The 25,515-nt window shown below is 53.5% G+C and overlaps 1 protein-coding gene across 1 annotated transcript in view; it reads right to left on the bottom strand.

Annotated features, from left to right (window-relative positions):
* Nucleotides 1–2,125: 2,125 nt before the first annotated feature.
* Nucleotides 2,126–25,515, bottom strand: part of ADCY5 (adenylate cyclase 5) — a 145,768-nt gene continuing 122,378 nt past the window's right edge. The window contains exons 13-21 of the mRNA XM_026494912.4: nt 19,320–19,436; nt 18,781–18,945; nt 15,771–15,946; nt 13,784–13,813; nt 12,281–12,413; nt 8,524–8,787; nt 7,339–7,543; nt 6,252–6,376; nt 2,126–4,535 (exon numbers count right to left, since the gene is read on the bottom strand). Of these exons, the coding sequence (XP_026350697.3) occupies nt 4,407–4,535; nt 6,252–6,376; nt 7,339–7,543; nt 8,524–8,787; nt 12,281–12,413; nt 13,784–13,813; nt 15,771–15,946; nt 18,781–18,945; nt 19,320–19,436 (1,344 nt within the window). The 3' untranslated portion in view covers nt 2,126–4,406. The remainder of the gene's footprint in view (nt 4,536–6,251; nt 6,377–7,338; nt 7,544–8,523; nt 8,788–12,280; nt 12,414–13,783; nt 13,814–15,770; nt 15,947–18,780; nt 18,946–19,319; nt 19,437–25,515) is intronic.

Genomic DNA, 25,515 nt, shown 5'->3' with positions numbered 1-25,515 from the left:
GGAAAGCTCTCTAGACACTTTGGATGAAGTTCATCCGAAGGCAGGGTGTGGGGGCATGGCATTTTCTGGTCTGTTGTACTCTCCCCTGACCCCATCTCCACAGATAACACCAGCCCTTCCAACTCTCCTCCTGACCCCTGTGCTAAGTGGTACCTTGACACGGCCCGCATGGCCCAGACTTAACAGTCCCTTCCTTCGGGACCTAACCTGTATGGCATTTGTTGTCTTAAGGGAGGAACTATTTTGATTTAGACGAATTGAGAAGCTATGGGTTTTCACAGTGTGTGTCCCTGCCACTGCCTGCTTTTGTTCAGGTGACCGCGAGAATCTGCTTAGCACTACTTCTGAGCATTGTACATCCCAGTGCCCAAGAACGCTTTCCTGCCCTGCAGTGGTATGGGCTCAGAATCTTTTCCAAGCTCTAGAGGCTCACTTTCTGCAAATTAGCAACTCGTGGTGACGTTGCAACATTATGGAAAATAATTTGTATCATGTAAAAACCACAGCTCTGGGCATCATTTGACTAGTTGCTGCTCAGGTGATACTTGCTTTTGGAAAAGTTCTGTAAATGTATTTTTATTTTCGAAAGTCCTAAAGTAACATGATTACCTGGTGAATATGTAGCTTTAGCTTCCTCGGTGCACCAGGCTTCACCGTGCCTTCCCGCAAATGTTGTCGACCCCTCTCTACAATCAAATCATCACCGTGTTGGCTGAAATCCAGTCTTGGTTTTAACGGTCTTTGCTGTCAGTGGATGTTAAAGCTGTGTTTGGAACTCACTACGCGTATCAGTGGTGTCTTTGCTGGTAAGTTTGGCTAATTAACACTCCAGGTATGGATATGGTTTTGCAAAAAAAGTATGAATCTATAAGGGAGAAACAAGCATGTTCTCTGGAATTAGCTCCGTGGAGATGGGAAGGGGACAGGCTCATAGAAGTTCTGAGTTGCATTCCCCAGCTGCCCTGGTGTGCCCACACACGTGCATGTGGTTTCCTGGGCCGCCACTCGTCCCAGCAGGGTGGGGATTCTTCAGGAGCTGACATGCTAACTTAGTCTAATCAGCCCCAAAAGGTTGGCCTTTTCACTTGGTTTCCTTTTCTAATCTGTAGCCTGCGACGTTCTGAGTCAGACACGAGTGCCATGCAGTTACATCCTCCACCATGGACAATGGAACCCTCGCTAATGCTGTCCCAGTTCCTTGGAGCAGGGGCCTGCCTGTGACCAGGACTGCCACATCTGTGCCCCCATGTGGCCATTGTTGCAGTGAACCCAGTGAAGTCTTCTTCACTGGCTCCTTCATTTTCACTTGACCAAGCCCCCTGGTTTTATTTCCTGAACCCAAATCGAACCGTGCATGTGATGGGTGCGGCAGGCAGACACTGCCTTGCTACCACCTTTCCTTTCCTCTCGAGGTAAGAGTCGTCCTGGGGCACGCATGAAGTTACCTGCATGAGCTTAGCAGACAGGCCTGCTTTGAGTTGCATCTCTTTTAATTACCAGTTGTGTGAGTTCAGGCAAATAATTAAATCTCTATCAATCAGTGACATGTGGTGGCCAGGAGGAACAAATGAGATAGTTTATATGGTGCTTATCCCAGTGTCTGGCACACATAGTGTCCAGTAAGTGGTAGCCATGGTTATCAGCTATCCAGGCCAAATCAGTGTGCCTCCAGCCAGCATCTCCTCCTCTCCCTGCGACTTGGGTCCTTTCTGTGATCTGTGTTCTTGTATTTGCAACTTTTTTTTCCTTAGCATGGAAACAAGGTTGGCTCACCTGTTTTAAAACATCCTCTCCTCAGCCCTGAATCTTTTCTGGTACCATCCTCGATCCCTTGTTCCCTTCACTCCTGGTGTCTCTCCTCGTTCTCATCTTCCTGCACCCTGGCACCTGCTCCTCAGTCCAGTGAACTGCCTCTTGCCAAGGACACAAATGTTCTGTCACCTGATTGCCACGATGACTGCGGTCCTTAGCCAACATTCTCCCCGTAGCAGTGTGCTCTTCCCCACTCAGGGTGGGTCTCTGCCCTCTGGGGCTCCCTCCCCAGTGCCCCACCAAAGTTTGAGTGCACTGTCCTTCAGACTGGAACCAGGCCCATGGCCCAAGCCACAAATCAGACCAGGACACGTTACCAGTGAAAGTGTTTAATAGTTAAATTATTTAAATAGACTTTTAAAATTTCCATGGGAAATCATAATCGTATTTTTTTTTTTTTTGCAAGAGCAGGAATAAAAAGAGTGCACACCCTTGGAGGGAATGAAGAGCTAGCACTGCACGGTGTCACCAGTCACTGCTGGGATAGGAGGGATGGGCCCCCAAGAGGCCAAGGAGACCGTAACCAACGGGGGGACCACCAGAGGAACTCAGCACACACACTTTACTCAGGTTGGAAGCAAAATTAAAACCTGGCACCATTAGCGGGCACTATGGAGGGGCAGGGGACTCGAGACCACCACCATGGAGAAAGCCAGCCCCCCCAACAGATGCAAGGCGGGGGGCGATGCAGAACTCAAAGGATGGAGCAGCAAAAGCGTGGACAAACTTGGGTTGGCAGTTTTAGGTCTGTAAGCTTTGCTTCTCAGAGCGGTGTTCAAATCGGAGTGAGAGATGGTGTGTGGAAAGGGGAGGCCAGTGCTAGGATCCAGTGAGAGGTGGTGCAGGTGGGCATCAAAGTAACATTTTGCAGCTGGCACATAGCTGCCACCCCACCTCCATCAAGCTCATGTTGGAGGTGAGAGTAATTCTGCCCTGAGAAGCAACGAAAAGATCTGGGCACAGAACCCAAGGATTCTGTTTGAATGTATCTCTATGGTAATCATTTTTCACTTTCATGCCCGTTTCCATTTTTTACCCTTGTAGGGTATAAAAAATAATTTTTTTTCTATATACTTAACCCTCCCCTCCCAAAAAAAAAACAAAAACCAGACAAAATTTCTGCTAGCTTTGCTGTTTGGACGCTGAAGCTGGGCTCCCCTTTTCTCTGGTCTGCAGATGGAGAGCAAAGCCACTGCCCTCCCTGAACCTCTATGTTACCCCCAAGTCTGAGGCATTAGCTCTGGGAGAGCCACCTGCACAGTGGCCAACTGAGACAGGCAGGCAGGTAAGGCTTCCTACCACCCCCACACAAGCTGAGCGCCCATGGCCATCCCTGAGCTCTCAGAGCTGCCTCTCTGCAGGCAGCAGAGGGCTGACATCTCCGAGAACAGAAGAGGGGACAGTGGTTTGCTGCAGCTTGGGGCTGTTTCCCTTGGTTCCAGCTGGGCCTGAGATGGGAAAGCAGCTTTTTGTTTTATTATGCATTTGCATTTAACTTAAGGGAAGTGATGGGGTAATGTATGCATGCATTGTCCCACTTAATCTGAATGTAGGGCACCCCAAAAGGACACACGCTCCTGCTCTGGTTGGACCTGGGAAAACCCAAAACTGCCTTATCCGCAGTGAGGGCAGCAGGCATCCTGTAGGTGACCAGTTCCACAGCATAAACACACACATACCTACACCAGTACATACATTGACATACGTACAGTACAAATGCTGTGCACAGCTGTTTTCTAATATAATTTACAAAATATAGAATTTGGTATATTTGTTAGATCTCCAAGGATTTCAATAATACAAAATAAAAAGTACAAAAAAAGACAAGTTGGGATCCCCGCCCTCCCACCCCAGTGGCATCTTCGTTTGCTTGTGGGTCTCTCATACGCATACAACTAGCATAGTCTAAAGAAGGGCACAGAAAGTTGTTTTATTTAATAAATACTCTTTTTCTCAGAACCACTGCTCCTTGCCTCGAGCCCTCTCGCCTCCCCCTCGCATTCATTCTGCTCCCCTCGAAGAGGCCGTGTCTACGTGTGTAGGTGCAGGAGGACTGCGGAGAAGGCCGCAGTCCATTCACAGCCCGCATGCCTGCCAGAAAGCCCCTCCATGGGGCAGGGGCCGTGGCCTCTGTTGGAAGTTGAAGGGCTCACACAGGAAAGCGGACCCTTAGGACCCCTAGGTTCCCCTGGGCCTGAGTCGCGCCACCGACCCACCCACCCTAGGCCAAGGCCTCAACCCTGTTGTCAAACGCCAGCTGCCCCACACTGTAAGAGCTCCGGCAGCTCCTTTCCACCCGTGCAGCAGCAGCACCCGTTAGAAAACTCGAGATTCAGATCACGCCTAGTGGAGTCTTCTACGGAGGAAACATCTTTGGTCAGCTTGGTGCTCGCAGGACGCTGGCACCCCAGGGCCTGGGACAGAGGCTGCTGCCTGCCCACAAAGGCAGAAGCTGCTTCTGGAGTCAAAGTGGAAAATCTCACCGGCGCAGCCACATGGGCTAGAGCGCAGGCTTCCACCTGCCCACCGGCACACAAAGAAGCCATTCCGTTTCTCTGGAGGCCAGGCTGCCTGGCATCACCAGGTGGCAGCTGCTAACTGAGCGGGGGGCCCCCGTTGAGGAAGTAGGTCATCATCTCGCCTTTGCCCTTGACCTTGACCACACCCCTGCACTCCAGCTGGTATGTGTTGGCAGCCAGCACCTGGTACATGTCCGTGGTGACCTGAGGAGGCAACAGAGGAGACAGGATAGGCTGTGGTTAAGCTAAGCTGGGAGTCTGCTTTCTGGTGGCTCTGTCCCCAGCACAGGGTGGGCACGGGCTCCCAGTGACAGCTGCTCATTCCTGGAACTGTTAGAAACCAGAAGAATGGCAGCACCTACTCCATGCCAGGCAGCGTGTCCAGCAACTCACCTGTGCTATTTCAGTGCTGCTCACAGTGTGGCTGTGGTCCCTGAACTGCCTGTCACTGTCCCCAGTGACAAGCACAGAAGCTGCGCGGAAGTGCTTAGGCGTGTCCATAGCTATCTGACACTGCCGCCCGGATACCCAGCACGACCTGTGCTCACTCAAGTCTCACTCCAGCACAGGTAGGTTGAGAGCCACTGCTTATCTCATTTAATCTATGAGGAAAGTGCTATTATCTCAGGCTCAGACAACCTAAGTCTCTGAGGTTTACATCGCTAACAAATGGCAGAGCCTGGATTCAGGTCTGTGTCCTACTGCCCAACTGCTTTAGCTTTTGAAACCCAGGGGAACTCCCTAGTGGCTTCAGTTGTCACTGCACTATTGCCAGGCGAGGCAGAAAGCAGGCTGCCCAGAGCAGCAATACAAACGCGTGTCTCGCGAGGTGACCCAAAAGCTATCTGAGTACACCCCGCAACACCCCTGCTGAGGATCCTGGCCCTGCCTGCTGTCAGGCCAGGAGTCTCTGGCTGGGCTGCTGGAAGGTGAACTTGCTGTGTCATCATGTGTACTCCAAGAATGGGAAAGCCCTATGCAAAGGTGAGGTGCCAGGCAAGTCCTTCACTTGTCTGTGGGTGGGGTCAGAAGCTGTGCCTCTCCCCATTTCCCATCTTGTCCCTTCTCCCCTTGGCACAGGGATAGAGGTGAGAGAAAGCCATTTGTCAGGTTCCTCCAACAGCATCTGCACACTAGCCAGGCCTGGCTGATCTGGTTGGGCTATGCTTTGGGCTGACCCTTTGTTTAGAGGTCCCACAGGAGAGAGAATTTAAGGGACATTTAAGCAGTGTCGGTGTGAGCAAAGGGCCACGAAGAGAGCACAGTTCAAAACTTGGGAAAACTGAGGCCAGGAAAGCTAAGTGACCTGACCACAGCCTTTTGGGGCATTGGGCGTTGGAGGGTACAGGAAGAGAGCCCAGTCCAGGGCCTCACTGTTGTCAGATTGGAGCAGAGGGAATCAAGGAAGACCTGAGAAAAACAGCAGCCGAAGAGAGGCAGGCCTGGGCGTCACAAGCACCAGCTTACAAAGGACAGAGAGGAGAAAGAGTCTCTGGACAGGCCCCTTGGCTGTTGGGGGCACCATCCCAGGGACCAGGGGCCTTGCCTGGTTCTCCTGAACCAGGCCCTGAGTGCTGTGGGCTCCATTCGGCAAGACCTTGCTCCCTGCAGCCATCTTTGTGTCCCCTTGTATGTGTGGGTTATGACATTAGCATGCCGGGCCTAGTGTCGGCAGTGGCTCCCGCCTATACCCCTCAATTCCTTCTGTGGCCAGTAGAGGGCTTTGCACAGGAGTGAAGAGCTGTCCAAGGTCCTGAGGGCTTGAAACACAATTCCAAGCTCCCAAGACAGAGCCCCAACTACCTTCAAATTTGGCCACAGAAATTCTGACTGGGCACTGGGGGCGGCCTGCCATAGCGCCCATGCAGCATCAGACACAGGCCCCCCATGTGAGGTGGGTGTGAGTGCTGCAGCGCTCACCTGGATGCGGTCGGGCACACCGGTGCTGTCCATGCGGCTGGCCACGTTCACCGTATTGCCCCAGATGTCGTACTGCGGCTTGCGAGCCCCGATCACCCCGGCCACCACAGGGCCGATGTTGAGCCCTGCAGGGGACAGACGTCAGCATGTTCCTCAGCGCTCACCCTCCCTATCATTCCTCCCTTGACACTCAGGGTCCTCTGGGCCTGAGGCCATGCTTACCCCTGCAGCTCCCACCCCGCTGCTCCCATCAAATGCCTGCTAACCCAGACCACAGAAGTCCGTTCACATAGCACTGCTCCTGCGTCCTTGCCACCCAGCTGGCCGCTCCTGCAAGTCCATCACCAGGACCACCCTCTTCAATCGTCTAGTGACCTGCTGCATCATCCAGTTGGCTCTCCTTAATCTCCCTCTCAGTGCCGTTTTGAGTTTTCACTGTCGGTTCAGACTCCATGTACCAGAACTCCCCGTCTTCTTCCTCCTCACCTCCTCTCTTTCTTTTCTTTCAGGGGCACCACCATTCTTATTCTTAGAACCTAGCTCTTAACCCACAGTCTCTTCTCTGTCAAGTGATCCTCACCCTGGGCATCTGAGCCAGAGCAGGGATGTCGCCATGACCCAGCTCCAGGAAGTAAGGCTACCCCCATGGGCTCCCTGTCTCACTCCTGGCACATCTACTCTAGTCCATCCACCCTCCCAGTCTTACCCACACCAGCCTCGATCCCCCTGCCACTCAGATTTTGCTGTGCTGGTTCCCCACCTGAAGTGTCTTCCCTCCTCTCCAGGCACGAGCCTTCCCCAACACACCTGGCTCAGCTGACATTGTCTAGACATATTCTGCCACGTCTTCAAGCCCCTGGGCGCTCCCTCTGATCACAGAAATGGTCTCTCTCACATGGGGCTGCATAAAGCCTCACTGTTGTGTGAGAAGTAGGACCACCAATATGGCAGAAGCTTCCAAATAGCAATGTCGTCCATCCATAAGACACTTCCCTCCACAGCCCTCCTCTTCGGTCCTGCCAAGCCACATGGAGCTTTTCACCCCACCTGCTATTCCCAGGCCAGACTGCCCGGAACCCAAGCTCACCGATCTTCATCTGGAAGTTGTTGAAGGAGTGTTCATTGATGTACTTCATTTGGTCCATGAGCTTCATGGCGAAGTCGGCCAGGGCTTTGATGTGGGTCTTGCCCACCTTGTCATACGTAGAGTCGTTGAGGCCTGAGGCGGCCATGTAGGTGCTGCCAATGGTCTTGATCTTCTCCAGCTGCTTGAACCGATCCTCACTGATGATCTGGATGGAAGGAGGCCAAACCTGGGTCACCACCAAGGCTGGGGCACTGAGGTCTACAGGAGACGTCAGCAGCATGGCCCTTCATGTACCCCCCGTTCACACAGGGGGCCCATCTCCACATCAACTCAGAGCGAGGCTGACAGAGCAGGCCTCCTCCAGTACTCACCCATGTGTGGTGGCCGGGTGCTACCGTCCACCCCGCACCAAGAGCCCCACACCAGCTCCCTAGTCACTTCAGAGCCTGTTGCCCCCAAGGGGCTGGGGACCATCTCCTCCCTTCTCTGGCCCACATTCCCATCTTTGTCCAGAGAGACACCCTTCTTCTATCTCCCGGCCTTGCCAGAAGCCTGCCCAGACCCATTTCAGCCAACTTCAGTTACCCCTTGCCCCAGGAGCCTCATGGGCTGCTTCCAGCACAGCCCTGTCCCAGCCTTCACCCCATCATCCTTCACCCCAGGCCCTACATTCCCACTGGGGTTCACTCCCTCACACTCAACTCTTGGTGAGCTCCCAGGTCCGAAATGCCCTATTGGGCATGGTGTATGTGCCCAGAGCCTGGCACACTGGGGACTTGGCAAGGGCGCATGTTTGTGTTTCTGCCCCTGCTATTCAGGGCTCCTCCTCCCTTAGCCTGGGAGTCCCTCCTTCCTTGGACTCTCTTAAAAGCTTGGCCCCAGCTAGGGGCCTGCCCAGCCTTAGGTGGCATGAGAGAAGCAGCGGCGAACGGGGAGGATGGGCAAGATAGCCGGGCAATGTCTCACTGGGGCAGCCAGGGGGCAGACTTGAAGTCCCGGTGGCCTGGGCTGGGACGCCCACTCTGCCACCCCCTGTCTGTAAGCTAAGCCGTGTCTGTGGGCCTGTTTCCTCCTTTATAACAGGCTAGGGGAAGAAATGGAGGCAAGGTGCCTGCCCTCAGGTGCCCTGGCGTGTCCCCCCCCCCCCCCCCCCGCTCCAGGGACCCAAGCTCCCCCTGGCCGCACCTCGTCAAAGTCGGCGATGATCTCATTGAGCAGCCGCAGGCACTCGACGCCCTCATTGTTGGCCTCCAGCTCCACATAGAACTCGGAGAAGTTGGCGATGGAGGCAAACATGACGGCCACGCACTCGCACGACTGGTAGTAGAGCTCGTCGTTGCGCCGCTCGCGGGCCAGGAAGTGGGCAGCCACGTCCTTGGGCAGGATGTTGTGCAGCAGCCGCCGGTTGTAGGCCTGCAGCTCCTCCATCTCCTCCTTCTCCTCCGTGGCCTAGGACACGGCACCGGTCAGAGGGAGGCGCGCGGCCAGCCTGCCAGTGTGCGCCCGATGGCGCCCAGCTTTCTGTCCTCCCTGCCGTCCCTGCCTCCCTCTCCCCACTGGGAGCATCTAGTGCTCTGAGCATCAGAGAAGTGAGAGACGTGTCCGCCTCCACCTCTGCTCTGCCTGCCCCCCAGAACGCACGCGAGAGGGGTGGCCCTAAGGAGGGAACCCCAGGCTGGAAACAGGTCCTGAAGGAGAGGCTGAAAGCATCCTGTCTGCCCGAAGCTAGACCGAGGCAGGGGATTACAGGGATGGTCCCCAACCGTACCCGCCGTGGCCCTCCGGCTACCGAACGCTTCTCAACCGTCCATTGTCCTCTCCGTGTCAAGAAATGCAGTGTGGTAAGGATCACTTCAACAGCCTGACCCCACGGGAAGACGGCTTAAAGCCCTGCCGCTCTCCCTTGTTCCCACAAGAGCACACCTGCCCCAGGGCCAGGAGGGGCACATGCCCCAAAGTGCCCCTTGGGGCGGGATGGGGACATCACCATTGACTTTGGTTCTCCTCCAGTTTGGGTCCTGGGTCTGGGAAGTTGGAGTCTGTGGTCACTCACCCTGCAGGTTAGAGGGACAGTGCAGAGCCCTCAAATCAAGAGGCCAACAGTGGCCCGCAGGCTGCAGCGCAGAGACAGTCATGCACCAAGGTGTGCAAGGAGCCATGTGACACAAGAGGTACAGAGTGCAGTCTGCGGGCTTCCGGCCCCCCAGAGGTGGCAAACAAAATGGCCCCTTTAACTGGGAGTGACCATGTGGGTAAAACAGGCAGGTACGGGGTCATTAGCAGGGCCGCTGAAAAGATCTAGCCACCTGCTTGGGCCTTCCCTCACTAAATGTGGAGACCTATCTGGCTGCAACAAAAATCTCCACAAGGGCCTGGACAACTTCCCTGGCTCTCCCGGTGGGGGGTGGCTGCTCATGGGGAAGCTGCTGGCACACCCAGCCAAGGCCGCAGGACCTGGGTCCAGTAGGTATGGCAGAAAGCTCAGGCATCCCACCGGATCCTGAACAGTGGCCACCTGCTCCTAGCTCTGAAACAGGTGTGCCAGAGGGAACGGGCTGGAGTGGGACTCTCTGTACTTCTCGAGGGCTACTCCCTGGAGGAGCCCGAGCTGGCCCATCTGCCTCTGAAAATGCACAGGCGGCCTAGCCCTTCTGCCTGCTGAGACCACGTGCCTGGAGACCCAGGAGCACTCCGGCTCCTTTGATCAGCCCAGCTGGTGGCAGAAACATAACACATGCCCTTCCCTAGCACGTCTGCCCAGTGTCAGGCAGGTGGTGCCGGAGGCTGGGGTTGGGACACTGGGAGCATGGCGACTACTGGGAACACAGGCCAAGTCCTGACCAGCGACTCCTGCCACATCTGGACCACTCTGCCCTGAGACATGATGTTGGGCAGCTCCCAAAACAGCCAGCTGCTTCTAGGATTGGGCTCTGGCCAGGCAGGAAGACGCAGGGGTCCACAGCCCCTCCTCCCCCCGCTGAGCCTAATGTCAGTACCGTGGGAGAGGGACAAGAGTGGGCTCTCCCAAGAACTGAGACCCAGTGGTTTGTCCAGGAGCAGGCTTGATGCCTCATGCCGATGCTTCAAGGAAGCTAAGGACCCCAGGCTTCCCCACCTCCCTGTCAGAACCACACCCACCCACCATGGCCAAATATCCAGGGGCAATGCATCATCACTCACCCAGCCCAAGAGCCTGTGTTCAAGTTTTTGCCTATTGGTATGTTGTGCCCCCTCCCAAAAGTCCTGGAGGAGGACGGGAGATGGAGGGACATGTAAGCATCCTGAGCCTGTTACAGGGCTTCACTGGAGAGAGGCCAACACACCTGACAGGTAGAGACATGCTCACCCCCCACCCCCACACATCTGCGCACAAGCCTTCTTAATTGTTTTCAAAATGGGAGAGGAGCTGCTGTTGCCTGCGTCCTGGGGTGGGGCTGTGAGGAAGCCTCAGGCTGCTCTGCTCAGCCTTGGCAGACAGCTTCACTGTGACCTGTGCACTCAGGAGCTGGACAAAGACATGGGGTGGGGGTGACAGGGCAGCAGGTCACAGGCAGGCTGAGCGGCAGGCTCACCCTTCCCTTGCTTCCACCCCTCTCTCGAGGTCTCTGCAACACAAGCGAGTTGCACAACAGCAACCGTCTTGGGGGCAGGGGACTTCCTCGGGGCTCAGGCGGGAGGTGGGGTGTGTGTGTGCAGAGAAGTGGAGGGACATCAGCCCTAGGTCCCACGAGCCTGGTCACCCCCTAGGAGAGAGCTGGAACCTCCGGGGAGCTTCCCCAAAGGAGAGGGGTGTGAGAGAGCCACGAGAAGGCAGGAAGCAGCAATTTGAGCCAAGAAGGTACAGCCTCTCACTGGATATCCCGCAGGTCCCTCCCAAGCCAGGGCTGACCAGGGGCAGCCCACATGCAAAACAGGTTCCCTCCAACCTCAGGGCATCTGCGCAGTGGGGACCTCAGTCACCCCCTTGCAAGACATCCAGCAACAGGGGCAACTGGATGCCCCCATCTTTAACAAAACTCAGGACCCCCTGCCCCAGCCTGAAGACTTGATCTCAACATTAGTAAGAAGCTGAGGATGGAGGAGGCCTAAGTGAGTTGAAGGTGAGCTGAGAAGTGGTCTGGAGACAGAGGCCAGGCCAGGGGAGGCAGAGGCTGGGCTGGAATAACAGGTCTGAGGCTGCCCACAGGAGAGATGGCTTTCTCACCACAAATGCCCTTGGGTGCCCTCCCCGGACCCTCTGAGGCCATCTAGCAGGTCTCCTGCTAGCACCTGGAGCATTATCTTGCGTGTGGCCCAGTGGCATCCCCTCCTCCAGGTGGACACTATTGGGGTGCAGAGCACAAAGCCTGGAGAGTGGAGCATGGGGCACCTAGCACCCACTGCCTCTGCCCCTACCTGGGCCACTCTCCTCAGGACCAGAGCACAGCCACCTGCCTAGGCTTCCTGTCACTGGTCTTTGATGCCCCTTCCGTCCATTCTGCCCTAGAAGAGCCTTCAAGCCAGTTCTGGTCACACTGCACTGCACTGCAGCCTCCATGACACGGGGACTGCGCTCCCCATGCTCCTCACCTCCTGCCACTCTTTCCTCCCCACCCTCCTGACTCCTTGCTGCCCACACCACAAACGAGCTGGCCATGCCTAGCCCCCATCCCAGCCTCTGGACGCATACAGTAGCGCATGGTCAGTATTTGTGACCCATCAAAGTCCCAGCACTGTCAAGGGTGGTTTGTTCAGAATAAGCTCTGGGGTTCTGCCTCTTGGCTCCCAAATGCAGGGAGCAGACCTGCTGGGACATGGGGCACTAGTTTAGTTGGGCTGAGGCCTGAGCAGGGCACCCCATAGGTGCAGAACTAAGGCCCAGCCGGCCTGGGTGACAAACTTGATCAGTCATAAATGCTGTGAGGCCTGGGCGCTTCCCCACCCCAGCCCCAGGGCCACCCACCTGCAGTTTCCAGAGGAAGTCCAGGCGGGCGGTGGACTCCACTTGCTGGGCGTGCAGGTACAGGGCCAGCACAAAGACGGAGATGACGATGGGCGTCATCACCTTCAGCGCCACCTTGGTCGCATGCTCAGGGCTGCAGGTGGAGTAGAGCCCTGGCACTTCATGGCAGGCTCCGAGGCCCCCCAGGCCTTTCTCTTCCTCCCCCTACCCCTTCTCCTCACCCTCCCGCTCAAATTTTGCCTGAGGTAGGGCCTCCGCCAGGAAGCCTTCTTGGCTAGCAGCCCCATCTCAGCCCCTGCTCACACCAGCAGCTCAGCAGTCAGGACTCCTCTCCTGATGCCCTCCTCTCCCCCATCACTGGGAAACTTCTCTCTGGTCACATCAATGGATCAAGGAGGCCCTTGTAAAAGGCATTACGTCCATCCCAGGTCTCTCCCAGTGGATAAGATAGGGGCCGTAGGCACAGTAACAAGGGAGCCAGGCAGGCCGTACTGACCATCTCTGGGCTTGGGGCAAGTCTCTTAACCTCTCTGAACCTTAGTTTCCTAATCTGTAAAATGGATTAATGACACCCGCATTTTAAAAATTAAAGATACTGTATACAAAATTCCTTGTATAGTGCCTGACAAACAGTAGGAACTCCAAAACTGGTAGCTGATCATGGCTAATTACATTCCTGTTAACATTATTAATAAATAGTCTTAATAAAAGCAGCTATCCCGGGACACCTGCGTGGCTCAGCTGGTTAAAGAGCCGACTCTTGATTTCTGCTCAGGTCATGATCTCAGGGTGGTGAGATTGAGGCCCGCGTCGGGCTCCATGCTGGGTGTGGATGTGGAGTCTGCTTAAGATTCTCTCTCTCCCTCTGCCCCTCCCCTCCCACATGCACACATGTGCACACGTTCTCTCTCTCTCTCTCTCAAAAAAACCCCAAACAAAAAACTCCATACATAACCAAGTAGCCATCCCAAACCCCGCTCCCTGTCCCAGCAAAGAGCCCAAACCTTGACTGCCGCAGACTCCCTGCCCAGCAGCAGCCCCAGTGCAGGGCTTACCCTGCACCCACAGGCCTTGCCTTGGCTCCTTTCTTCTGGAGTGGGGCTGGGCGGGGGGTGGGGGGGGGAGGTCACCAGGTCCTGTTCTCTCGTGCCTGGGATCCCACACATGCTCCTGGGGAAGAGCTTGAGGCCAACGCTTTAGACGAGACCTGTGGAATGGCCTGCGGGTCCTGATGACCCAGCCACGGAGTCTGTAGGTCATCTTGGGGGGGTGGGAATCATACAGGAAAAGAAGGGCATCTACCCAATGAGGCCCTCTTGGTACCTGCTGAGGAAAGGGCTTCCTGGCCCCCTCCAGCCTCCTCCTTCACTGCCCACCTTGCCGCAAAGGCCCCTCCCCACTGGGCACCACTGCCTTCTCTGTTGGCCCCGGGCTGCTGGCCTCTGGCTGCTCCGCGCCAAGGGCAGGGAGGGGCTGTATGGAACTTGGAGAGTATCCACTCACCACTGGGAGGTCCCGTTGTTGTTGAAGTCTCTGTGAACAGGAAGCGGGGAGGGCTGTTTGGGGCAGCTCTTCTGCTTTGGCAGTCTCTGTGCCCATTGTGCTCCCCTACCCTGTTCTGTCTCCTACCCTGCTCTGCCCCTCCACCCTGCTCTGCCCCCCTCACACTGCCGTGTCTGCCCCACTCCTAGCTCTGCCACCCCACGCCCACTACTAGTGCTCCCACTACTGTTGCTCTTTCATCCACCACCCCCCCAGCACCCCTCTGGATCCAAGGGTACTTTTAGGGTGGGGGGCTTGCCAAAAGCCCGGCCCCAACTAGCCATCTGGTCACCATGACCACAAATCACCAGCCCTTACCTGGGACCCTGGGACCCCCCAGCTCATCCACCTGGGCAGAAGCCAACCCACCTCCCACCCCAGGCCTTTGCTGCATCCAGAGAAGGAGAAACATGGGGCTGCTGAACCTTCGCATATGGCTAGTGCAAGTTAAAATGTCCCAGAAGTGTAAAATAGATACTAGGTTTTGAAGAATTAATGTGGGAAAAAATGTAATATGTTTCATTAATAATTTTATATTGACTATTAAAATAATATTTTGAATATATTGGTTAAATAAAAAGATTAAAATTGCATGTTTTGCCTTTTTAATACAGCTACTAGAAAATTTTAAATGATATGCATGGCTTGCATGATTTATCTATTGGACAGTGCTGCCCCAGAGCCAAGCCAGGGTCTCCCAAACCCGAAACGACCTCCATTTTCTGCTGCTGCCCCAGCGGGAGGAGAGGAGAGGAGAGGCTGAAGGTGGGGGAAGAAGCACGTAGGAAAGAGGAGGCAAAGCTCCCAACTCCTGCCCTGATCAGAGAGTAGAAAGGCCTGGACCTCCTCCCTCTCCTGGTCCTCACAGGACTGCGGGCTGCCGTGTCTCCGGGTCTGCCCACAGCTCCACACAGCCACCAGGAAGGGCGTCCTTGAATCTTAGACCCTTCATTACACCTTCCTTTGCTCGGGTGACACTCTCGTCATCAGAAAGTGACATTTCTGACACTGGAGTTATGGCCTGTTTCATCCATGACTGTTCTGCCACTGGCTCAGTGCCTGGGACATGGGAGGCCCTCAATAAATATCTTTGGATGAACAGATAGAAGGATGAATGGATCCCTTCCTATAACTTGGAGAAAACACAGTTTGCTGCATTTTCTCAGGGGACACAGAGCTGTCACTCACATTTTTTGCACTTCCTGATGTGCACACGCACGTGTGTGTGTGTGTGTGTGTGTAGTGGGGTGATGGGAAGAGAAGTGTATTGACGTCAGGCACTTTACGAACATGTTACTACTATGGATATTATTCCCATTTTACTGGGAGCTAGATAGCTTGGGGTACAACTCCCAAGACTGCTACCTAGATGTGGGACCTAATGGCTCACCATCATAATCGGGAGCCTTTGAGCAGTGTACAAACCACCCAAACATCCATGGCAGCCCTGCCTACTTTGTTGGGTTGCTATGAGGATGAAAAAGGATAATGTATGTCCCAGTGCCTAGCTTGAGGCAGGACACAGAGCCCGAGAACAACAAAGGCTGTTTTTCTGCTCCCAAAGACCCTGCTATTCAGCTCTGTTGAATCTTGAGCCTTCTCTGGGCCTGAGGTGCCACAGGCAGATGGAGTTAAGTGAAAACAGCTCATCAGAGGCTGCCCTGAACAAATGAAGAGCAACTCACTGAGGCCTGAGGGCAGGATTGACTAGCACAGTGGAAGCAGAAGGACAGTAGGACCTAGTCGCCCTGAGGCCACCCCCCATACTGGGGAGGGAGGGAGGGAAACAAGACACAGAGGTGCTTGGCCCAGGCTGTCAGCTGGGCGGCAACAGAACACTCCCCTTGCAAGCCCCCTGCAGCCCAGGTACCCAGCCACCCACTCTTCTGGCCTCTCCGCATGCCCCAGAGCCAGTGGGGGGATCGGGGGGGGGGGGGGTGCCACCTACATGGCATTGGCGGTGACCAGCAGGTCGGCATTGTCAAAGAGCGTGACTCGGGGCACCTCGACGATGAGCACGTATGTGAGCTCAATGGCCAGCATGAGCACCAGCTTCCCAATGCAGCTGATCTGCAGGAACACGGAGCAGGCCAGCAGGCTGAGCAGCACGCTGTAGGTGAAGTACTGCGGAGAGAGGGCGCCGCGTCAGCGCCCCGCCCCGCCCTCCCGGCCCGCCCTCCGGCTTCCCCCAGCCTGAGCTGGCCGCAGGAAGCCTGGCCCGGGGGTACCTCCGCTGATGCAAACTTGAGGTCAAGTGAAGGGCGGGGTGGGAACCGGGAGATGGGGCTCCGGCTGTGTGGTCAGTGTTGGCAGTAGAGCCCATGGTTGGAGCAGGGCTCCGGGTTCAGGCGGACCTGAGGCTTACCCCTGATTAATTACAGACTGTTTGCATGACTTGGGCCATTTATTCAACCTTTCGAAGTCTCAGTTTCCACATCTGCAAAAGCTTCTATGTGAGGGGCTCACTGATCTGGTTCCATGAGATGAAGCCACCCGGTGGCTTGCGCCTGGTGTCCCCAGTAACTGGGGTGGGGGGGGGACCAGGCGCCCCAGCCCCTGATCTGCAACTTTAACTCCAAAGTTCTGAGAACTGACAGTGTTTCATGACTGATACGGTGGCAACACCTGAACTGACCTTATTTGGTGGCAAAACCTGCCCCAGCCGGTGTGCTGCTGGTCAGCATCTTTGTCCTGATTCTCGTGACTACGCATCCATTTGGCTGCAGAAATTCTACTGTATGTCCTCATGAGGGGCGGCCCAGGCTACACTGGGGGGTGTGAAATACCCTTTTAAACTCCGAAAAATCCGAAATTCAAAATATATTTGACCTGGAAGGCTTCAGACGAGGGACTGTGGTGGCCCTGTATGATTTACTTCAGGGAAGTCCCTTCTGGTCTCCGAGCCTCAGTTTCTTTCTCGGACAACGGAGGAGCTGAACCACAGATCTCAGAGGTTCCTTTCTGCTGCCATCCTGATGCTAATCCTAGCCATGTCAGCATCATTAGTTTGTTCTTTTATTTTTTTTTAAGATTTTATTTGAGAGAGAGAGCAAGAGAGAGCATGAGCGGAGGACAGAGGCAGATGGAGAGGGAGAAGCAGGCTCCCCGCTGAGCAGGGAGCCCAACGTGGGCCTCGATCCCAGGACCCTGGGACCATGACCTCAGCCAAAGGCAGACGGTTAACAGACTGAGCCACCCAGGCGCCCCTTGTTCTTTCTTTTAAATATAGGATCATTCCTTCTGAATCATTGGGCCTCACTATTTGCTTCCTCTGCCAGGGGCTGCAGAGGGCGCCCAGTGATTGGAGACGGGAGGAACCAGCCTCAAGCCACTACCTGGAACGGGAGCAGAGGAACAAGCAGGGAGGGCCCACCCAGATAATCCAGCCCACGGATCATAACCCTGTCCTTGGGAGAGGGGGCGGGAGCCCCGGGGCCAGCCTGGATTCCCATTCAGACACAGAGCCAGACAACCAGGAGGCCAAGGCTTCAAGCAGGTGTCCTGAAGAGCCTCGGGGTCTGGGAGGAGTTGCTGAGTCAGAACACTTGTGGGGTAGCGGGAGCCCGAGAGCTCTGTAGTCAGCAAGGCCTGGGATCAGTGGGGGTGAACTGGTGGGACTGGTGAGGGCTGGAGGCAGGGACCAACCACCTCCCACAAATGAGGAGCTAGAAAGACTGCCGCCACCCCCACCCCCATTCCTCGGCTTCCTCCATGAAGCAACCACCAAGGGGCAAGTACAAGATCAGACACAGCCTCTTGCTTCTCAGCGCACAGCCCTCAAGCAGCGGCTCCCACGGGCTCAGGCAGCTGTGTGGGGGAGGGGGAGGCCTTGGCCTGGACCCAGGGGCAGAGGGGAGAGAAGCGCTCGTCTAGGTGAACATTGGTGGAGTCCTGCCCCCCACTGAGTTTCCCGTACCCCATCTGTACAGGGGAGATGGACTGGCTCTTTCCCAGGGGTGGGGGAGGGAGGCCAGCACCATGACAGCCTAGGGGGCCCTCACTGCAGTTCTGGACCTTCTTGTGAGTCATGGGCCCTTTCAGAATTGGATGGAAGTTTGGAAATTCCCCAGGAAAGGGCAACAGCTCACAGGTTCTGTGTGGACCCCACAGGCAGCTGGGGTGGGGGGACTGTCCCGTGCATGGCATGGACACCCCGGGCTGGAAGCCTGGACCGGCTGTTCACTCGAAAACTGCTCCTCAAGAAAAAGGTGAATGAAGCACCTCGCATACCATAGGCACTTAATGCATGCTGCTCTCTAAGGATTCTCGGCACTGGTTTTAAACCCAGTAACCTAGGGGTGTGATTTCCTTGGGGACGATGAAAATGTTCTAATTAGATGATGACGATGACGGCTGCACACATCTGTGAATATACTAAAAACTACTGAACTGTACACTCTGCATGGGTGACCTTGATGGCAGAATGGGTTCCTTTGCTTCCCTCCCTGCTCTCTGGCCCACAGCAGAGGGGCTCAGGCCGTTTCTCCTGAGGCAGGCCTGCTGCCCAAGCTGAGGGTCCAGAAACAGCTCTGTTCTGCCCTCAGGTTAAGACTGAGAATTCTGCAGCCAGAGGACCCGGGTGAAAGCTCTGGCTCTGTCACTTACTAGCTGTGTGACCCTGGGCAAGTTACTCACCCTCTCTGTGCCTCAGTTTCATCTGTATAAAAAAGATATTCTTCGTGTCTGTGTCACGGGGTTGCTTGAGGACTGGCTGAGTGAAGCAGTCCTGGCCACTGTATAAACGACAGCCCTGCAGCTTTTCTGTTCTACTGAGGGGCTGGCCTTGTTCACTCGTGTCTGACACACGGAGTAGAGACGGGAAAGGAGGTCCCTGGCATGGCTGTGAGCTTGAGAGTCCCTGACTCCCTCAGCGCAGCCGAAGGCAGAGACGAAGGCGGGTGGGAGGGTCTCTGTCTGCACCTGGAATGCCGCCCGCCCCCCAACCCTGGGCCCAGTACCTCAGGGAAGTTGCAGTTGGGCCACGGGCTGCTGCAGAAGCCCCGCTCGTCCCCCAGGCTGTAGTTGGCGGCCGACTCCACCACGTGGCACGCGTTGACCTGGCTGGTGCTGATGTTGTGCTCATCCGCCAGGCAGCCGAACAGGTCGTTGGAGTTACACGTGAACTGGGGGCAGGGCAGGAGAGGGGCGGCCGTGGGGGCCAGGCCAGGGCAGCCCATCTCCACAGGGCGGTGGGCGCTTGTCCCCCCCACTGGACTCAGGTGCAGCCTGACACGGACCGGGGACAGGAGAGGAGCCTGGCAGAAGCTGAGGCACTGACAAGGTCTGCCGGCTGCTGGGCTGGGGCTCGTAAACTTCCCTTGGGGACTTCGCTGGGTCTTTCTGGATCCTCCAGCCTCGAGAGCAGGCAACTAACAGCCTGTGTGAGAGGCTTTAGGAGTCCAATCTGATTCCAGACCTGAGGTGAAGCCCTAAGAAGAAATTCTGGGGACAGAGAACTCCAGAGTCTGGGAAGGTTCTGGGAGGTGGAGCCGCCTACCATGTTGACAAAAGCCGAGAGGAACACGAGGGTGATGGTGAACACGCCAACCAGAGTGCTGTTCATCTTGGACCGCACAATCTTCCTGGAGAGGGTCTGCAGTGGGGTGGGGAACAGCTGCCCCAAGGGATGAGGGAGGGAGAGAGAGCAGAATTCAGTGGGGACTCTGCAAACTACCACGGGGAGCTGGTGGAACCCTCCCTCCCCCACTTCTGCATCTGGCCAGCCTAACCCCAGGGGCCTTCCTGAACACCCTGCCAGTGTGCAGGACTCCAGGCTCACACCACTGCACCATTGCTTCCAGCGACAACAGCGCAGAGCCCGCAGCTGGCCAGGAGCCCGGCTACCCGGGGAGCTTGCAGGGGAGAGAGGCGTGATGGAAGGAAAATGCTATCCTAACCCCTACAGAGCAGAAGGAAAAGCACATGAATCTGCCACGTGAATGCTGAGCTGGTCAGGATTACAATCAGAGAGGGGCAGGAGGTGGCCGCTGGGAAGGCCTGGAGGGGACCAGAACTTTCCCAGGGAGGGTCAGAAGGCTTCTTGGCAGTAGGGAGCCATGGGTCTGAGGATTCGGAGGGAACTTGGGGTCTGGAGGGAGGGGATGGGCTTGTGAGAAGGGGGCAGAGTAGCCTGTGGGCAGGAGGGTGGGGCCTGGACAAGTGAGTTCAGGGAACCTTTTTTCCAGGACTCTCATTGATCCGTTTCCTCACCTAACCCTTCCTACATTTCCCTCAAAGAGACAAACTGCACGTCCAAGACCCGCGGCAGTTCTGGTCATGAAACGACCTGCTCTACCATATCTGACGCACTTGGCCTTGCCCACCTTGTCCTCCTCATCTCCAAAGCAGCCTAATTTTAAAAAGATGTTGGCAGACACAGAGAAACCAAGGCATGGGCTTGGGCTTCCCCTGCCCCACCCACCTCAACGCCTCCGGGTGAGGCTGGTCTGCTGCACAAATGCCAGGTGTCCTATGGAAAACCGGAAGGGCAGAGGAGGGTGGTGGGGAAAGCACCAGACCAGGAGACTGGAGGGTTCTAGATGTGGCTTTTCCTGTGCAATCCTCGGCAAGTCATATCCCTTCTCTGAAGGCTCCCCATCTGTAGGATTCTTGGGGCCCCGAGCATCTATGCACATTCTGGCTGCATACAGCAGACTGTAAGGCTCAACCTTCCTAGTGACAGGACGGTCACACAGACAACCCAACAGGCAAGAGGACGCCTTGTGACCACTAGGTGACTGCTCATTCCCACTGCGCAGGAGAGTGGCTGGCGTGCTACAGTGTTTTCTGCTGGCAAGTACAGGGACCTTGGTCTACTGTTCCCCAGCTGCAACCCCCACTCACAATATGCAGAGCACCCACGTGGGCCCATCACGTCTGCCCCGCGGGGCTTTGGGAGGCCGACACGAATACGCTGATGGACGGGCTGCTGGCTGTGCTAGGAGCCATAGCGTCCTTTACCTCTGACCCAGGAGTCTCCTGTCTCCTGCAGCATCCATGACACAGTAAGGCTCACCCACTAGCTTGCAAGTAGGGGGAAACCAAGTCTCCACCCTTCACTGTTCTTGTCATCAAGTAAGTGCCCTGCTCACCCCTGGTGTGGGGCTTTGAGCTGGGTGTGCGTGTTGGGAAGCAGGAGATCTTTTCCACCCAAATACCCTTCCAGCCCTCCAACGAGGCCACCTCCTGTTCAGCAGAGGGACAGGGAGGACCTCAGGGAAGGACAGCAGCAGGCAGAGACCTGGCAGCCTTCACACTCTATGCGGGCCACGCCCCCACCTATGTTCATGTATCATCAAATCTATGGCATCATTCTGGAAAATCACTTCCTTTTGGAGTAAGAAAGACGACATTCTGACTAAACCCACTTATATGGTAGAAGGAAAGCTATGTGTGATTTGGAGAGCATAAGCCTCAATGAAAATCCTGCTTTACAGACACAGAGAACAGAATATTCCACTCAATGGAACAGAGTGAATCCAGAAATAATCCCTTACGTTTCTGATCAATGGATTTTGACAAGGTTGCCAAGATAATTCTATGCGGAAAGAAGCTGCTGAGGCGCCTGGCTGTCTGCATGCAAAAGAATGAGGCTGGGCCCCTACCTCATACCACACACAAAAATTAACTTGAAGTGGACAGAGACACAAATGTAAGAACTAAAACTACAAAACTGGTAGGAGAAAATACACAAGCCAATCTTTGTGACTTTGGATTAAGCAATGGTTTCTTAGATAGAACAGCAAAGGCATAAGCAAAAAAGAAGAAAAAAGAAAAAACAGATTAGTTGGATATCATCAAAATTTAAAAATGTTTGTGCTTCAAATAATACCATCAAGAAAGTAAAAAAAGGTGAAACTATAGAAAGATTGGAACCTCTATGCATTGCTGGTGGACACAAAAAATGTTGCAGCTGATGGGGAAAACAGTATGACTGTAGCTCAAAACACCGGAACCCTGAATCTCTGTATGACCCAGCAATCCCACTTCTGGGTATACACCCAAAAGAACAGAAAGCAGAGTTTTTACCCCTGTTTTCAGGCTCATGTTCACAGCGGTGTTACTCACAATGGCCAAAGGCGGAAAATCCAAGTGTCCATGTGTGGATGAATGGACGAACAATGGGGACTAGACAGCCAATGGGGTATTATTCAGCCTCAAGGAACGAAATTCTGACCCATTCTACAACACGGATAACACTTTGAAGACAGTTTGCTGAGTGAAAGAAGACAGTCACGAAGGATAAGTACTAGATGATTCCACTTATTTTTTTAAAGATTTGTACATTTGAGAGAGAGATTGAGTGAGCATGAGCGGAAGGGGCAGAGGGAGAGGGAGAATCTCAAGCAGACTCTGCACTGAAAGCAGAGCCCAACGCGGGGCTGGATCCCTCGACCCTGAGAGCACGACCTGAGTGAAACCGAGAGTCAGACGCTTAACCGACTGCACCACCCAGGCGCCCCAGGATAGGATTCCACTTTTATGAGATACCTAGAATGGTCAAATTCATAGGGACGGAAAGTGGAGTGGTGGTTGCCAGGGGTGAGGGCTGAATGCGAAGTTACTGTTTCATGGGTCTAAAGTTTCAGTTTGGGAAGACGAAGTTCTGGAGATGGATGGTGGGACCTTTGTACAACAATGTGAGTGCATTTCATGCTGCCGAACTGTACATTTAAAAAGGGTTACAATGGAAAGTTCTGTATTATGTATATTTAAAAAAGAAAGTGAAACCCAGAGAATGAGAGAAAATTTTCGCAAACCATATAGCTAATAACAGCCTTGTAACCAGAATAAGGTAGTCTCCTCTTATCCGTCTTATTCCAAGACCCCCCCACTGGAGGCCTGAAATTGCAGACAGTCCTGAAATGTATATATACTATGCTTTTTCCTGCACTTACACACTCACGATAAAGTTTAATTTATAAATTAAGCACAGTAAGAGATTAATAACAGTAACTAATAATAGGACAATTATAACAATACCGTGTAATAAAAGTTATGTGAATGTGAACTCTCTCTTTCTCTCTCTCTTTCAAACTATCTTATTGGATTCACCCTTCCGCTGGTGACGTGAGATGATAAAACACCTACATGATGGGATGCAGTGAGGGGAATGACGTCAGCACTGTGACGTAGCGTTAGGCTCCTACTGACCTTCTCACAATACGTCAGAAGGAGGATCACCGCTTCCAGACCATAGCTGAGCACAGGGACCAAAACCACAGAAAGCAAAACCATCGTTGAGGTTTACTGCATCCAAAGCGTTCTTACAACTCGACGATAAGACAAATTAAAATTTGGGACAATTTAAAAATGGGACAATGTTTTGAATAGATCATTTAAATTTAAATTTAAAAAATGGGACAATGATTTGAATTTCTCCAAAGAATCTATATAAATGGCCAATAAGCACACAGGACGTTTCTCATTAGTCATCAGGGAAATGCAGTTCAAAAACACGAGATACCACTTCATGGTATAGAATCATGGCTATAATCAAAAAGTCAGGTAATAACAAGGGTTGGTGAGGATGTGGAGAAGCAGGTGGGAATGTGAAATCGTGTAGCCACTTTGAAAACAGGTTGGCAGTTCTTCAAAATGATAAACACAGTTACTGGATGACCCAACAACTATACTCCTAGGTATTTACCCAAGAGAACCAAAAACCTAAGTGCACATAAAAGCTTGTATACAAAAGTGCACAGCAGTACTATTCATAATAGCCGGAAAGCGGAAACTACCCCAATGTCCGTCAACTGATGAAGGGATAAACGAAATGGGATATATCCAGACCAGGGAACATCATTTGGCTATAAAACAAATGAGATATTGTCACATGGCACGACACGGGTGAACCCTGAAAGTATTATGCAAAGTGAAAGAAAACAATCTCAAAAGGCCATATCTTGTATGACTTCGGGCAAATTCATACAGAAAGTGGCGTCTGGGGCTGCCGGGGGCTGTGGGGAGCAGAGAAGAAACAGTGACAGCTAAGAAGTCTGGGTTCCTTTTCAGGGTGATGACAGTGTGCTGGAATTAGTGGTAGCAGTTGCATAACTGCATGAATATACTAAAAACGGACAACTTCACCCACCTTTATGAAGGTGAATCTTCTGTACGTGAATCGTAGCTCAATAGAGCACTGATTACAGGCTCTGCTCAAGCTCTTCCTAGCTGTCTGACCCCGGGGGCGGCATCAAGGGCTCCGGGCACAGCTTTCTTACCGATACGTGGGGGATATCTATCTCCCAAGGTGGCTATGAAGACTCCATGAAATGAAGCATTTTAAAGTGCTTTGTAAGCTGTGAAATTCAACAGAATATTTAGTTAATATTTGCATTTTTAAAAGAGCTCTGTTAGCAATAGGAATGAAAGTCCTTGTTTCCTATTAAAGGAATTCTGTTTCACAGCTGGGGCAAGTGTTCTGGCACTAGCCTGAGGAGCTGACTCTGAAAAGCTATGACAGATGCTTCCTAATCTGTGTCTGCTTAAAATTTTGCCATTGCATCCTACCCTCCGACCCATGTTACTTAAATCGTTTCAGTTCTGATCATCCCATCCATCAATTGAAGGGTTTCTTTATCATTTTGCGCCCGCCAGTAAAATTCAGGCAAGGGTTATTAGTAGAGTTAACGGAAGGTGGCTGGGGAACAGGCTCTGCCCATAGGCTTCCCGTGATGATGGGACCAGGAGACCCACAGGGGGCCCCCTAGAGGTCAGGAGAAGAACCGCAGGCTACTTTTAAAATCCAATCCAGAATGTAGTTCTAATGAATGATTGATCCTTTTTTTTGGGGGGGGGGGTATATATATATAATTTTAATTAATTTATTTTTATTAGTTTCAGAGGTAGAATTTAGTGATTCATCAGCTGTATATAACATCTGGTATCATTCCATCAAGTGCCCTCCTTAATGCCCATCACCCAATTATCCCTTCCCCCCACTCCCTTCCCCTCCAGCAGCCCTCAGTTTGTTTCCTAAGTTCAGCGTCTCTTATACTTTGCCTCCCTCTCAATTTTCCTCTTATTTTTCCTACCCTTCCCCTATGTTCATTTCTTTTGTTTCTTAAATTCCACATGAGTGAAATCGTATGGTATTTGTCTTTCTCTGACTTATTTCACATAGCATAATACACTCTAGTTTCATCCACGTCGTTGCAAATGGCAAGATTTCATTCTATTTGGTGTCTGAGTAATAGTCCATTGTATCTATATCCCATATCTTCTTTATCCATTCATTAGTCAGTTTGGTTATTGTGGACACTGCTGCAATAAACATTGGGGTGCAGGTGCCCCTTCGGATCACTACGTCTGTATCCTTTGGATAAATACCTAGCAGTGCAATTGCTGGGTCATAGAGTAGCTCTATTTTTAACTTAATGCATTGGCTTGCTACAAGCTGATTACTCTTGTCACCTTTTATTTTTTATTTTTAAAGATTTTATATATTTATTTATTTGCCAAAGAGGGGGAGAGAGAGAGAGAGACCATAAACAGGGAGAGCGGCAGGCAGAGGGAGAAGCAGGCTCCCCACTGAGCAGGGAGCCCAATGTGGGAGTCAATCCCAGGACCCTGGGATCATGACCTGAGCCAAAGGAAGACGCTACGCTTAACTGACTGAACCACGCAGGTGTCCCTCTTGCCGCCCTTTAAAAAGACCTGCTCTTGACCTTAAAACCTCAGGCAGGAACCCA

This window comes from Ursus arctos, unplaced genomic scaffold (genome assembly GCF_023065955.2).
Source record: "Ursus arctos isolate Adak ecotype North America unplaced genomic scaffold, UrsArc2.0 scaffold_4, whole genome shotgun sequence".
In the NCBI taxonomy this organism is placed as follows: Eukaryota; Metazoa; Chordata; class Mammalia; order Carnivora; family Ursidae; genus Ursus; species Ursus arctos.
Note: the sequence above shows the minus strand (reverse complement) of the source record. Positions and strands in the feature narration are given on the sequence as shown.